Source organism: Canis aureus, chromosome 2 (genome assembly GCF_053574225.1).
Source record: "Canis aureus isolate CA01 chromosome 2, VMU_Caureus_v.1.0, whole genome shotgun sequence".
Classification (NCBI taxonomy): domain Eukaryota; kingdom Metazoa; phylum Chordata; class Mammalia; order Carnivora; family Canidae; genus Canis; species Canis aureus.
Genome location: NC_135612.1, coordinates 30892051 through 30905441, shown reverse-complemented (window position 1 = coordinate 30905441; position 13391 = coordinate 30892051). Strand labels below are relative to the sequence as shown.

Genomic DNA, 13391 nt, shown 5'->3' with positions numbered 1-13391 from the left:
CTTTGATTTGGGAATTAGGACGTCCTCTCTTGGGAGGTCTGCTCCAACCCATTTGTCTGCCTTGGAAGCCTACCAATTTTGAGTAAGTACCAAGGAAAGAGAGTCTCTGCAATAGTTGAAATTGCTTCTTGAGTACATTCCTTGGTGCTACCAGTATCCTTGGTGCATTGGGGGTACAGTGTGGAGTCTCTGTGAAGCCCCAACAGGTTATTTGTAGTCTAGATTCTTAGGGTTCTGGAAACAGTGTCATGCCATCTGTAGCTGGCATGACAATTAGTCATCATTCCAAAATAAGCTACCAGAATGCCACTGAGCCCTTGTAGAAACTAAGTAATTACATGATCTTTTTTTTTTTTTTTAAAGTACATGATCTTGATCAAGTAACTATATGATCAGAAATGCCTAGCATGAACTGGGCATTGCCAGGGCCACCGAGGCAGAAGGTCAAGTGGACACAATAGAAATCTGTCATATAATGAAGTGAAACATTCAGGATTGTTCTGAGTAATTAGCAGACCCCCAAACCACAATCTTTTTTTTTACATCAATGACTTTTCCTGACTCCCATGCAAAACTAAGGGGCCATCTAATCAATCACTTATGGTAAAACAAGTGGTGGGTCACTTAGCTGGTGGGAAGCATTTCACACCCTGGACTCTGAGTCCAGAATCAGGATTCTCAAACACAGCATTGCCTTCCTTGTTCACTCTCCGCCATTAACTGAAAAACACCAATGTACAACCTGCATAACTTGTTAATGACTCATGGATACTCTGTGAAGTGGTTTGAGAAACACTGAGAATATCTAGGTGGTATACTTTTAAAAATTCAGAAAATCTGTTTTTTAAAAACCAACAGTAGCTTCTGAATTCAGACCTTAACCCATGTACCCAGCGCACTGAACAAGAGTCCTTGAATAGCATATAGTCATAAAGCAATTTTATTCTTTTGGTTAAACCCACATGGTGGGCTAGTTCCTTCTTTGCACAATTTCTGGTAGACCCACTTGCACATAGATAATGAATCTTCCGGTTACTCTTGGTCACACACACATACATACATGCATACAAAGCAGTTTAATCTCAGGAATTTGAAAATCCACTTGTGTGTAATAATTAGAACTCTAAACTCAAATAGAAGGTAAATCTCCTTTTCTCCCAGTTTGGTCCAATTTCCTTGCAATTGGAAAGGCAGCTGAGATGGCTTATATCCGTGCTTTGAAATTATCCTTCCCCAGTTCCTGTGCTAGAGTTTTTCAGGGAGGGTCGGGGGAGACAAGGGCTTCTTTCCTGGGACTGTTGTGATCTGAGGTGACACTCTCTGGGTTTGGTGAGTGTCAAAGCTGACTCTCCATGGGCTTGGTAGATCTTCAGGACTGACTCTGTTGCAATGCATATGTGGGTTCTTTGGAGACACCTCATACCTGGCAATTTTTATCTGAAGCTCTGCAAATGTGAGGGAACTGAGCTCTCTCCAAACTGGTGACCCCACCTCTTCAACCCTCAGACTCCTGTGCCTGCTGGTTTCCTCGGGCTTCCTCCCTGCCTCTAGCAGGGAGCTCTCTTGGGTATGGTTCTCTTAAGGCAGTCTCCAAGTGGACTATAATCTGGTTCTTAGAAAACTTTCTTGCATCCTTTGCTCTGACAGACTCTGGGAATGCAGACCATTTCCACTTTGGCCACTTGTCCTTCCCATTCAGGTGAGCCATTTCCTGTCACTGCTTTTGGCCTTGGAGGTTTCTCAGGTGTAGATTTCCACTGACCTCCTAGGCCCTGGTCCTCACAGTTCTTTTTGAAGCTTCTGTCATCCTCTCCTCTAGAGGTGGAGTGTTCACAACATACCAGCACTTCTCCCCAAGGACATCTTGTCCCTGAACTTTTCACCCTTAAGCTTTCAATACTCTTGAAGTGCACATTGGAATGAAAGTTTCAGAACATTTCCTTTGCAGAGGTGAGCTGACAACAGTTCACTTTGGCAAATATGGGCCAATTTCTACCTACTTTTTTGTTCCCCACCTTTTGAGACCTCACATGAAAATTATGACAAAGGGGTCCTTTATCAGTATTACTTTTTTTTTTAAGATTTTTTATTTATTTATCCATGAGCGACACAGAGAGAGAGAGGGAGGCAGAGACACAGGCAGAGGGAGAAGCAGGCTCCATGCAGGGAGCCCGACGAGGGACTCCATCCCGGGTCTCCAGGATCACAACCTGGGCTGAAGGCGGCGCTAAACCACTGAGCCACCCCGGTGGCCCTCAGTATTGCTTTTTATTCATTCACACTGATATTCTTTCACCAGTTGTTTATTAAACACCTGCTCTTTGTGCCATGGTAGCTATTAGTGATACAAGGGTCAGGAAGACAGGGTTTCTGATCCACAGAAGTTCAGAATTATGAACAAATTATGCCTTGAATATAGACAGGGAAGGATCTCTTTCCTAAGTTTCTAGAATTCGGCAGGACAGAGCTGTCTGAAGAGGGGACCTGCGCTCTGTGCATGCCATCTGCCCAGAGTATCCCCTTTGGAGCTACTGTCCTTTGTCCTGTGCTCTTTCTTAGGACATCCCACATACAATCTGGAGGCAACCAACTGTCTCAGCACTTACCCTGTTTAACGTCTCATGTGCTGTTAAGTTGTTAGAACTGATAATTCCTGTCTACTTAATGCAGTAGTTTTCAATTATTTTCACCTTTGAGGATAGAGAGCATGACAATAGTACTATAAACTGCTCCCTGAGTGATGCTACAATGGAGCTAGGATCCGTGCTTGTTAATGAAACACACATTCTTTTAATCAAACTGCTGCTCAAGGAATTTAATCTAGCTTCTATGATCATTGGGAGAAATATCAATTATGTAAACCCAAAGAGATGGTATAATAGGCATTTCAGACAATATTACATCATTGCTACTTCGTGCGTTGCAACTTCATACACCATTGCTTACGTCCTCACTCTTTATATATCTTCCGTCGGTCCAAAGATAGAAATACCTGATTCTGCAAATGTCCTTCTTTCCTATAGAGGGAAGAAGAAATATAAGACCAGTCCTATTCACAAAGAAATGAGAAATTGCACTAAAAATCAATACCCTTTTTAAAGACCTGCAGGATCATTATTGCTTTCTCAGACAAAATTAGCAGTCATGCGTCTACATTGCATTTTTTTTTTTTTTTTGCAGAGTGAATTTGCTGAAAGGACTTTATGGTGAAAAATTATATTCAAGCTTAAAGTATGAAACTTGCTTAAGAAGGGCTTCATGAGATTATAGAGTCTTTGCTAGCATGCACACCCATAATTTTAATTTCTCCTGATGCTATTTTCATATGACCTTGAAGGTCAATCAAGTAACAAACTCAGAACTCATGAGTGCTTTCTGCAACCATGTTTAGTCAAGTACCTGATGCTGTCTATTGCTCTGCTCTTTTATGGCTTTTTATAATGTTTCTCTTATTTGTTGCTCTGTTATTTATCGTGTTTATGTGTATAAATACCTCATGCATGCTTACATACATTCATTTACTTATTCCTCAAACATTTATGGAATGTTTGTATTTGAGATGCAGGAAGAGAAGGCACTTGTTCATGTCCTTCCTTGTGCTCTGACATCACTTTGCACTCATTCCCATCATAGCTGCATCCACTGGGCTGTCCAAGTAGGTTGATTTGAATCCTAGGGACTCTTTTCTTGTGCCTCTTTGAAGGTCTGCTTCTAATATTTGTGGCCCAGGGCAAGAATACAAATGAAAACCTATACTCTATGCATCTAAATATTTAAAGGTTATATATTGAGCAGTCACACCTTTAAATTAAATATACTGTCTCCTCTTGCCTTGTATATATATCTACATAATAGTTAAATTGAAAAACTGCATGTAAAGCCATGGTTTCCATATGACTGAAAGACAACTGATATCAAAGATGACTTGGTTTAATTATTTTTTGCATATCCCTGCAAAAAATTATATATATAGTATTCTATTAAATTTATTTTTCTTGCCTTCATTTTAGCACACTCATTGAATATATTTAGTCAGAATTTATAGATAATTTGTGTTCTATTGAAGGGAATGATCTAAAGGAATAAAAATTGAGGGTAAATGTATACAAATGTAAAGTCTAATTTGAATTTTTAAAAACGTAAATTAAGATAAATATGAAATAGAAATAAATTATGTTTTTCAAATTTTGAATATGCTTACATATTCATATTCGTTACATTCATTCATTACATTCATCACAAAATGTGATTAATACATATAAACATTTAAAATTAATTTTAAAATCTGAAGTTTAATTTGTTTTGAAATTTTAGATATATATATAACATTAAATATCTTAAATAAACCATTTGCAATTTTAGTTTTCAAGATCCATCTAGTAGCCCATATCCAATATAAAAAATTAGTTTACATTTCCATATATATTATATTTAGTCCCACAGAAATGCTAATTTGAAAGCAATATAAATTGTTTGATATTACAAAATGCTTCTTGACTCCCATATTCAACTGTTGTAAATATTATGCTAATTAAGAAGGTAGGGGAGTGCAGCTAATGGTAGTTCTTTTGCTGTCAGGCTCTCAGTAAATTTCCTCTTTCACTTCTTGTTTTCAGCCCCCTTTTTATTCTTAATCTTCATATCTACTGAATCAAAGGCTGGAGCCTCCTTGGGTATCTTCCTCCATCAAAACCCCCACAAGACTATCCATAGATAAAGCTTTCTCCACCATGTTCTACCAATCAGTCCACTTTCTTTCAGAAATTTGTTGGGATCTATAATCCATTTATTGCTCTCCTCTTAGTCTTGTTATTACTATTTATTACTTCCTTTTATATTCTTTCATTATCATCTTAAGTGGATTTTGGGGTGGGAAAGGGGGTTAATAAATATGTGGATTCAGTGGCATAACAGCAATTTTTATAACTAGTTAAAAGAAAAAAGATAGTAGAAAAAGTATTTAAAAATCTTTATCATCCCAATAAAACCCATAATCACAATACTCACTAGTGAGCCCAATATCATACATAAATAAAAACTCTTCTTTTTTATATTTAAGGTGACAGTATTAGAGGGATATGTGCAGAGACCTGTGTTCCTGTACAGATCATGAATATGCAGACACTTGTTCCTGCTTATGATCAGGAGCATACTGAGAAGAGCAGTTCAGGGGAAGGACACTATTGGTGGCTATGAGACTGGAACTCACTGTCTACCTAATGATCACACTAATCACCTTGGCCTCAGAGACACTAGACTCTCACAAACTGAACTCATTTGCTCATTAAGCAAATACTTGAGCTTTTCAAGTGCTGGACAGAGCATTATGGAGTAAGGATGTGGAGCAAGTTGATTCCTCTCCTCTCGAAATCAATTTTTTTCTATTTTTTTGTTATGGTGAAATACACATAAGATTTCTATCTGAACCATTTTTAAGTGTACAGTTCAGTGGTGTTAAGTATATTAATATTGTTGTGCTACTATCACCTAACATCTCTAGATGCAACTAGGGTTGCTACCATGTTTTCGTTATTGTGAATAATACTGATATGAACACTATGTACAAATATCTTTTCTTTTTTTTTTATGTACAAATATCTTATTGAGATGCTACTTTCAGTTCCTTTTGAGTCCATACCCAGAAGTGAAATTGCTGGATCACATGGTAATTCTGCTTTAATTTTTTTGAGAAACGGCTCTATGGTTTTCCATAATGACTGTACCATTTTACATTCCTAACAAGGGTATAAACAGGTTCTAATTTCTCTACATCCTTGCCAACATTTGTAATTTTCTGTTTTTGTTCTTGTTTTTATTTAATTGAACCGTCCTTACATCCCTGGAATAAATCCCATTTGATCACAATGAATATTTTTTTTAGTGTTGGTTTGCTAATTTTTTGTTGGGACTTTTCCATCTGTGTTCATCAGGGATATTGGCCTCTGGTTTTCTTTTTGTTGTTGCGTCTTTATCTGGTTTTGATATCAGGGTAATGTAGGCCTCATAGAATGAATTTGGAAACTCTCCTTCCTCTCCTATTTTTTGGAATGGTTTGAGAGGGATAGGTATTAACTCTTTTTTAAATGTTTGGTAGAGTAAGCCTGTGAAGCCATCTGGTCCTGGATTTTTGTTTGTTGGACTTTTTTGATTACTGATTTAATTTCCAACTGCTTTTTATCAGTTGGTTCAAATTTTCTATTTCTTCCTGATTCAGTTTTTGCTCTTATTTTGATAGCAGTTGTCCTACTGGATGTAAGATGGTCTTCTTGATATATTTTTACACATTTATTCTAGACTGACTTCTTGGTTTCTCCCCACTCCTCTATTGTTGCTAGGGATACAGGAAGAGCAAATACTTGAGCTTTTCAAGTGCTGGAAAATTATCTCCAATTTTCCAGAGAAACAAGAAAAATCAATTACCTGGCATAGTTTTACTTGACTGTCAAAAATGCTCACATGTAAAGGCAAAAGATTAGCATTCCCATATTAAATCCTTTCCAGCTTGTCAGCTTCATAGAGCAGTTAAAAAAAGGGGGGCTAGCACTGTCGCTGCATTGAGATTCTGAACACAACGGGCAGCTACAGTAGCAAAGACCCTGTTACAGCTACTCTCAGTCTGACTTGCTGGGGCCAAGTATTTTTGACACTATTGATTATCCGCCTTCAAGACAAATTGAGGGGGAAATTAGAGTAAAGAAGGCAGCTTTCCCAGTCTATAACTAATTAACTGAACTACCTGAGTTTTATATGATCCAGTGCTAAGTGCCCTCTGGGTTAAGTTATGACTTAGACTTGTGCTTAGACTTTCTCTTGAATATCTTATTACATCTAATACATTTGTCTGAGGTGAAAGAAACAAGTAAACTAAGGTTCCACATGGGGAATTATGCTTTCACCAGTCAAAAAATGAAGATGGCCATACTCAAAAGATTTGTTTTTGCTATCCTACTACATTAGATGGGCTTTGATATTTCCCAAGATCTCATTGTCTGCAAGTTTCTGAAACTCTTTAGGAAATAAATGTATGTATTTCACAGTTACATGATTATTAAGGAACAAATGAGTAAGGTGTTTGTATTATGATTCACTTAATTTTTTAAAGAAAATATCCTTTTTGGTGAGCCTCTGATTACTCAAGTGACCAAAAAGATCATGTTTCTTCAAATAAACCCATTCTTTGATGCTCCTTTCCTCATATGATAGAACATTATTTCATTCAGAAATTACTAATGGCACACCAGCTAGTGCTAGGAACTGTTCTGGATCCTTGAAATACATAATAAACAAAGATCTCTACCCTGTAGGATCTCTGTAGCAGGAGGAAAATGACAACAGGCAATAGATACAATAAGTAAAGTACTTAGCACATTAGAATGTCCCAAGTGCAAGGGAGAAAATTAAAAAGTCAGGGTAAGAAGCATCAGGAGGATAGAGATGGGAACATGGGTGGTTGAAAGTTTAAATCAGGTAGCAGAGTAGGCATCACTGAAATGAAAGTTGATCATGGTCCTAAAGGAGGTGACCAAGTTAACCATGAGATTCTTGGAGGAGGAGTATTCCAGGAAGAGAGAACTGTTGTTGGTACAAAGGCAGAGACCTTTACATTTTAGAGATGAGAAAACTGAGATCCAGGAGGTTAGGACACTTGCCCTGGTTCACATAGTTAAAAAATGTCATAACTGGGATACAAAGACAGTTTGTCTGGCTTCATAATTAGTGTTCTAATCTCTTCACTGTGCCATCTTGTGGGCTTATAATAAGTATCTGTTGAATGAATGAATGAATGAATGAATTACACTAGTTACAAATGACCTCTACTGATGGTTTAGTAAATGGAGTGTAGGAAGATAGGACGTAGAGTGGATTAATCATGAGGACAGATAATCTTTGTTATTTTTTAAGGGGTTTACCATGGAGAAGGGGCCTTATGAAAGATGTCATTTTACTATTGTGTGCCTAGAAGCAAATACATCTGGGCAACACAACTCCATGGAGATCTGGGTTTCCTACTCCAGCAAACTCTGCAGTTAAAGTGCTTTGTCTGTCCCTGGCATCACTGGCTTAGAGGCAAAAAAGAAGAAATGGGGTGTACACCACTAATGCTTCCAGAAACATTTCCTTACTACTTATCCCATTTCACTCCACCCTTCCATTCTAGATGAGTGCGGCAGAGATACACACATGGCCTGGAATGAAGGAGGACAAAGTGGGTAACAGGCTGAGGAGTAATGAAACTGAAAACAGTGAATTCAAGAGCAATGTGTTTGCTGATTATAATGGAAACATAAAAAACATAGAAAACGGGATGTTTGACTTTGAGTCCATTTTGCAAATGATTCTTCAGTCTATGTTAAATCAACTGCCAGACTCTTGAATCTCTTTATTGTCTAGAAATGTGCTAGTTTGAATGTTGAGCTTTCAGTGGGTTTGGTGTAAAAGTACTTGAGTGAGTTGAATCCTGGGACTTATGGTGAGTACTGAGTTGACTCTTTAGGAGATAAATCCAAAAGTTTAATGAAAGTAATGGAAACATAAACTCCCTTATCTATAAAGACTATATTGGATTACCGCATTGATGAGCCTTTATAGATCACTTCTTGAGGGCTGAGAATAGGCAAATAGGATACATAATAAAACAGCTATGATCTCCATCTTAAAGATGTGGATTTCAGGGCAGCCCTAGTGGCACAGTGGTTTAATGCCGCCTGCGATCTGGGGTGTGATCCTGGAGACCCTGGATTGAGTCCCACATCAGGCTCCCTGCATGGAGCCTGCTTCTTCCTCTGCCTGTGACTCTGCCTCTCTCTCCTCTGTGTCTTTAATGAATAAATAAATAAGATCTTTTAAAAAAAAAAGATGTGGATTACAGCTCTATTCCCTTCACTATGCTGACTGGGAGGCATGTAATATATACATGTATATCGTTTTATTGAAGTATAGTTGACAAAAAATGTTACATTAGTTTCTGGTGTACAGCATAGTGGCTTGAGAAGTGTGTACCTTATGCTATGCTCAGCAAAAGTATAGGTACCATTTGTCACCATGCAACACTATTATAATACCCCTTGGTCCACCCATATTGTTGCAAATGGCAAGATCTTATTTTTATCATAGAGCAATATTCCTTCCTTTCTATATATAATATTATATAATAATTATATATCACGTCTTTTTTTCCATTCATCTATTGATAGACACTTGGGGGTACTTCCATATTTTGGCTATTGAAAATAGTGCTGCAATAAACATAGGGGTGCATATATCAATTTGAATTAGTGTTTTTGTTCTTTGGAGGTAAATACCCAGTAATATTTATTGTTTGATTGCTGTGGCTAGGACTTCCACTACTATGTTGTATGAGAGTGCATATCCTTGTCTAGGTCCTGATTTTAGAGGAAAAACTCTTAGTTTTTCACTAATGCATGTGATGTTAGTTGTAGGTTTTTCATGCAGGGCCTTCATTATATTGACATATGTTCCCTCGACACCCACTTTGTTGAGAGTTTCTATTATGAACAGATGTTGAATTTTGTCAGATGCTTTTTCTGCATCTACTGAGATGATCATATGATTTTTACCCTTCATTTTGTTAAAGTGCTGTATCACACTAATTGATTTGTAGATATATAAAAACATCCTTACATGCCTGGAATAAATCCCACTTAATTGTGATGAATGATCCTTTTAATGTATTGTTGAATTCAGTGTGTGATACCACTCCCACCATCCCAACATGCTATCACTGTTCTTGTAAATCAGGTAAAAGGGTCCAAAGAAAGAGAACTAGATCTCTGAGCATGGATGGGGATGTCATTTATGGTCAAGTGAGAAGAGTGGTTATTCCATTTGATGACAACCTTAGATAAGGACTTCAGCCAAGTATACATCTTTGAAGAAAAAAATGAAAGTAGCTTGGAAGCCTCTAACTTGCTTTACTAACATTTCCCCTGGTAGGCCACTCTTCAGGACAGTAACAGTCAAATCATCATCATCAATGGCATCATCATCATCATCATCACCATGTCACTCACTGTATATTTATGCAGCTCCAGACACTATAGAAGACATTTCTCATAACCCTACAAAGCATGAAAGTTAAAAATGAAGGTAGCTTGACAGACTCCAACTTGCTTTATTAACATTTTCCTTAATAGGTCACTCTTCAGGACTGTATCAGTCCAGTCATCATCATCATGGTCCTCACTGAGTGCTTATTTTTGCCACACAACAGGGGACAATCCTCATAACTATATCTGTTCATTAACTTGTGTATCTATGTATCTATCTGACATCCATATCACAACTCTATATAAGATACTCCTCTATATAAGGTACTACTATTACTGCCATTTCATAGATGAAAAGAGAGAGGCTTCTAAGAAACTTGCCAAAGTCACACAGCAGAAAAACAACAGAGGCAGGAATTCATATAGCATGTCCCTAGGCCTCCTGCTCTTGACAACTGTGGCATCCTGCTGACTCCTATAAACTGATAGGATGTCCATTGGCACTTCATCACTTTCAACAGCTTTCCTAATAGTCATTCTACTACAAAGCATGCAGGCCCTGACCCTGGTGCTTTAGTGGTGGAGCCCCTAAAGAGAAAACCACAGCACTTCCACAGTACTGTAGGGTTTGTGATTTTCAAATACAGATATGTTGTTGGAGCTTTGCTAGAACATAAAGTCAGGTAAGATTGCAGAAGTGTGCCCGGTGAGGCACTATCTGTGTGCATTTCAGTGGCTTAGAATTGATTGAATGATGTGATCAGTGACTACTACTCTTTAGGTCAATTTGATGTCTGCCTAAAATTAAAGGAAAGAGTGGACTTGTGAATTCAGCAACATCAGCTATATGTTTACAGACACACTTTTTTTTTTTTTTTTTTTTTTACAGACACACTTTATTTCCAATTCATGTAGGGATATATTTAAAACTTAGAGGCTGCTTAAGACTATTCTTAGCTTTTTCCTGCGTCTCGTGTTGAATACAATAATGTTGTGCACTGGGTATGAATCTCTTAAATATTCTCAGGCTCCATATAGCAGGATAGATGGTTCATAGAGGGATTAGCATCCTGAAACCTCTCCCTGTGGTTCTAAGAACTGGCAGTAGAAAGGACAATCTGGTTTCTAGGAGGAAAGCCTGTTTTAATTATGCTTTATATGCAGAACCTTGGGATGCACGCATCACAGACACTATAAAATAGAGAATTGGATTGATTGGTGAGGCTCCAGGAAAAGCCTCAGAGCACAGCTGTCTTTACGTGGTGACACAACAAACTCAGAAGAGTCGAGAGCCTCCAGCAGCATCAGTCTCTCCATTCCTTACAGCCCTGCATTAAACTGTCCTGACTGATAGACAAAGAAGGGAGAAGCTTAAATTGTGCTTCCCTGTTCTTCTAGAAGGGCTTTATGTCAGTATCTGTAATCTCAAGTCATTAACTTTAAATCAACAAACACTGCAAAAGAGCTAGGATGCAAATATACTTACTGAAACAGTGCAGGAATAAGAGAGCAATGGCTCACTTAAAGAGCACATTTGAATGGCAGGTATAGTGTAATTGAGAATTTATGCAAAGAGGAAAATAGAATTGATATTTGTTTAATATTGACTTTCTTAAAAGCAGTGGATCAATGCCAATTTGCTCTTCCTCTCTCTAATACGGTTTTTTCTTTATAGTTGTTTTGGATTTTTTCCTCTCTCTCTTGAAGGAAGAATGGCTAATCACAAAATAGGAAATGTGAAGACCATGTACTGAATACAGAGAAAGACCTATAGTTGTTGCATGCCTTACAGCCAGCAAGATAAAAAATGGATTTTAATCTCTTTATCAGCTGCTGTTAATTCATAATTTTCTCTGTAATGAGATTGGAATGAGTTGTGCAGGGAGGAGGCTGCCTGCATGACACTACCACGCTTTCAGATAGATTCTAATCTCAGTAGTTAGATTTATTTCTTCTTCTTAGGAGCTTCCGAAAGAGAACACACGACAAAACATCCCAAGCAATTGGGACAACACCATCCGTTTTTAATTTTTTTTTAACTTAAAATCCATTCCCAGATCCCCTTCAATGGGCATTTCTTAATGTTTGAGATAAAATTCAGTAAGTTCTTTAGGGAATAAAATTATCCTGTCTAGGAACTTAAATAAGAAAAACCATCCAGTCAATAGATACCTAGAAACTATTTGATAAAAATTCGAAATATGTTTCCAATTTAAAACTTTAGAAATAGAATACTTTTTTAATTTGGCAAAGCAACTCTTTGTCAAAACAGCAGCTATGTTGCACTCAGTGGAGAAACACTAGAAGCATTTCCATTAATTTCAGAAACAAGTCAAGGATGCTGGCTGGAAGTCATTATCATTTAACCTGATCACAGCAAATCTGAGCAAGGTAATAAAAAGGAAACAGCAGTGATAGGAATGGGTATTGGAATGCAGAAGGAAATTATTTATAGTCTAAACATACTTTGCATAAATAACAAATAGAGATTACTTACCAAACCTAAGAAAATCTACCAAAGTTATTGGAGGCTCTAGTCAATGTCTTCTGTTCTGTCATAGAGCAGCCTACTCAGAAAACAGAACCATCAAAAATGAACGCTCCTGCCATCACCCCTATCAACACACGCACAGCCCGCATGCCTGTTAAAACTGGTGTACTGCCCTTGCTTTTACCCGTCGTGGCCATTCCCTTCACTTGTGCACTAGCTCTTATCCTTCTCACCGAGTTACGAACATCACTCTTGTACTTAACCCCTCTCTCTAACATTATCAGATTCACCCTCTAGTGGATCATTGCCATTAGCATTCAAACATTCTTCAATATCGTCCATCTTAAAAAGCCATCCCTTGGTTTGACGGCTACTGCCCTACTGCTTTGCTCCTCTTTGTATCAAAACTCCCTATAAGAATTTTCCTTACCCACCTTTCACACTTCTTAGCCTCCCATTACTTCTTGAACCCATGTCTATCAAACTTTTGCCCCCTACTTCTTCATTGAAATACCTCTTGCTGAGATCACCAGAGCCCCCATGTTGCTATGACGCAAGGTCAGTTCTTAGTCCTCTTCTTACTCCATCTGTCAACAGCATCAGACTCAGCTACTTTTTCCTCTTGAATTGATTTCTTCATTTAGGCTTTGTGACACCATTTCTCTTGATTTTTCCTCCTGCCCCATTAGCTGTACACTTAGCTCTTTTTGCCTGGATATTCCTCACTTCCTATCCTCTAAATATTGGAGTGTCTCAGAGTCAGTTCTATGAAAGAGAACTGAGGTGAGGAGGGTAGGTAAGTCCAGCCAATAATTGGTTTATGCGATTATGAGGGCTGGCTAGGCAAACTCAAAATTCATAGGACAAGCTAGTAGAAAGGCATAGCTGGGACT

General features: G+C 37.9%; 1 protein-coding gene across 2 annotated transcripts in view; it reads right to left on the bottom strand.

Annotated features, from left to right (window-relative positions):
- Window positions 1-1977: 1977 nt before the first annotated feature.
- LOC144295325 (uncharacterized) overlaps window positions 1978-13391 on the bottom strand; it is a 38322-nt gene continuing 26908 nt past the window's right edge. The window contains exon 4 of one of the 2 annotated variants that reach the window (XM_077867771.1): window positions 1978-3017. In XM_077867771.1, the coding sequence (XP_077723897.1) occupies window positions 2929-3017 (89 nt within the window). In that variant the 3' untranslated portion in view covers window positions 1978-2928. The remainder of the gene's footprint in view (window positions 3018-13391) is intronic. The other variant, XM_077867763.1, reaches the window with a different exon arrangement.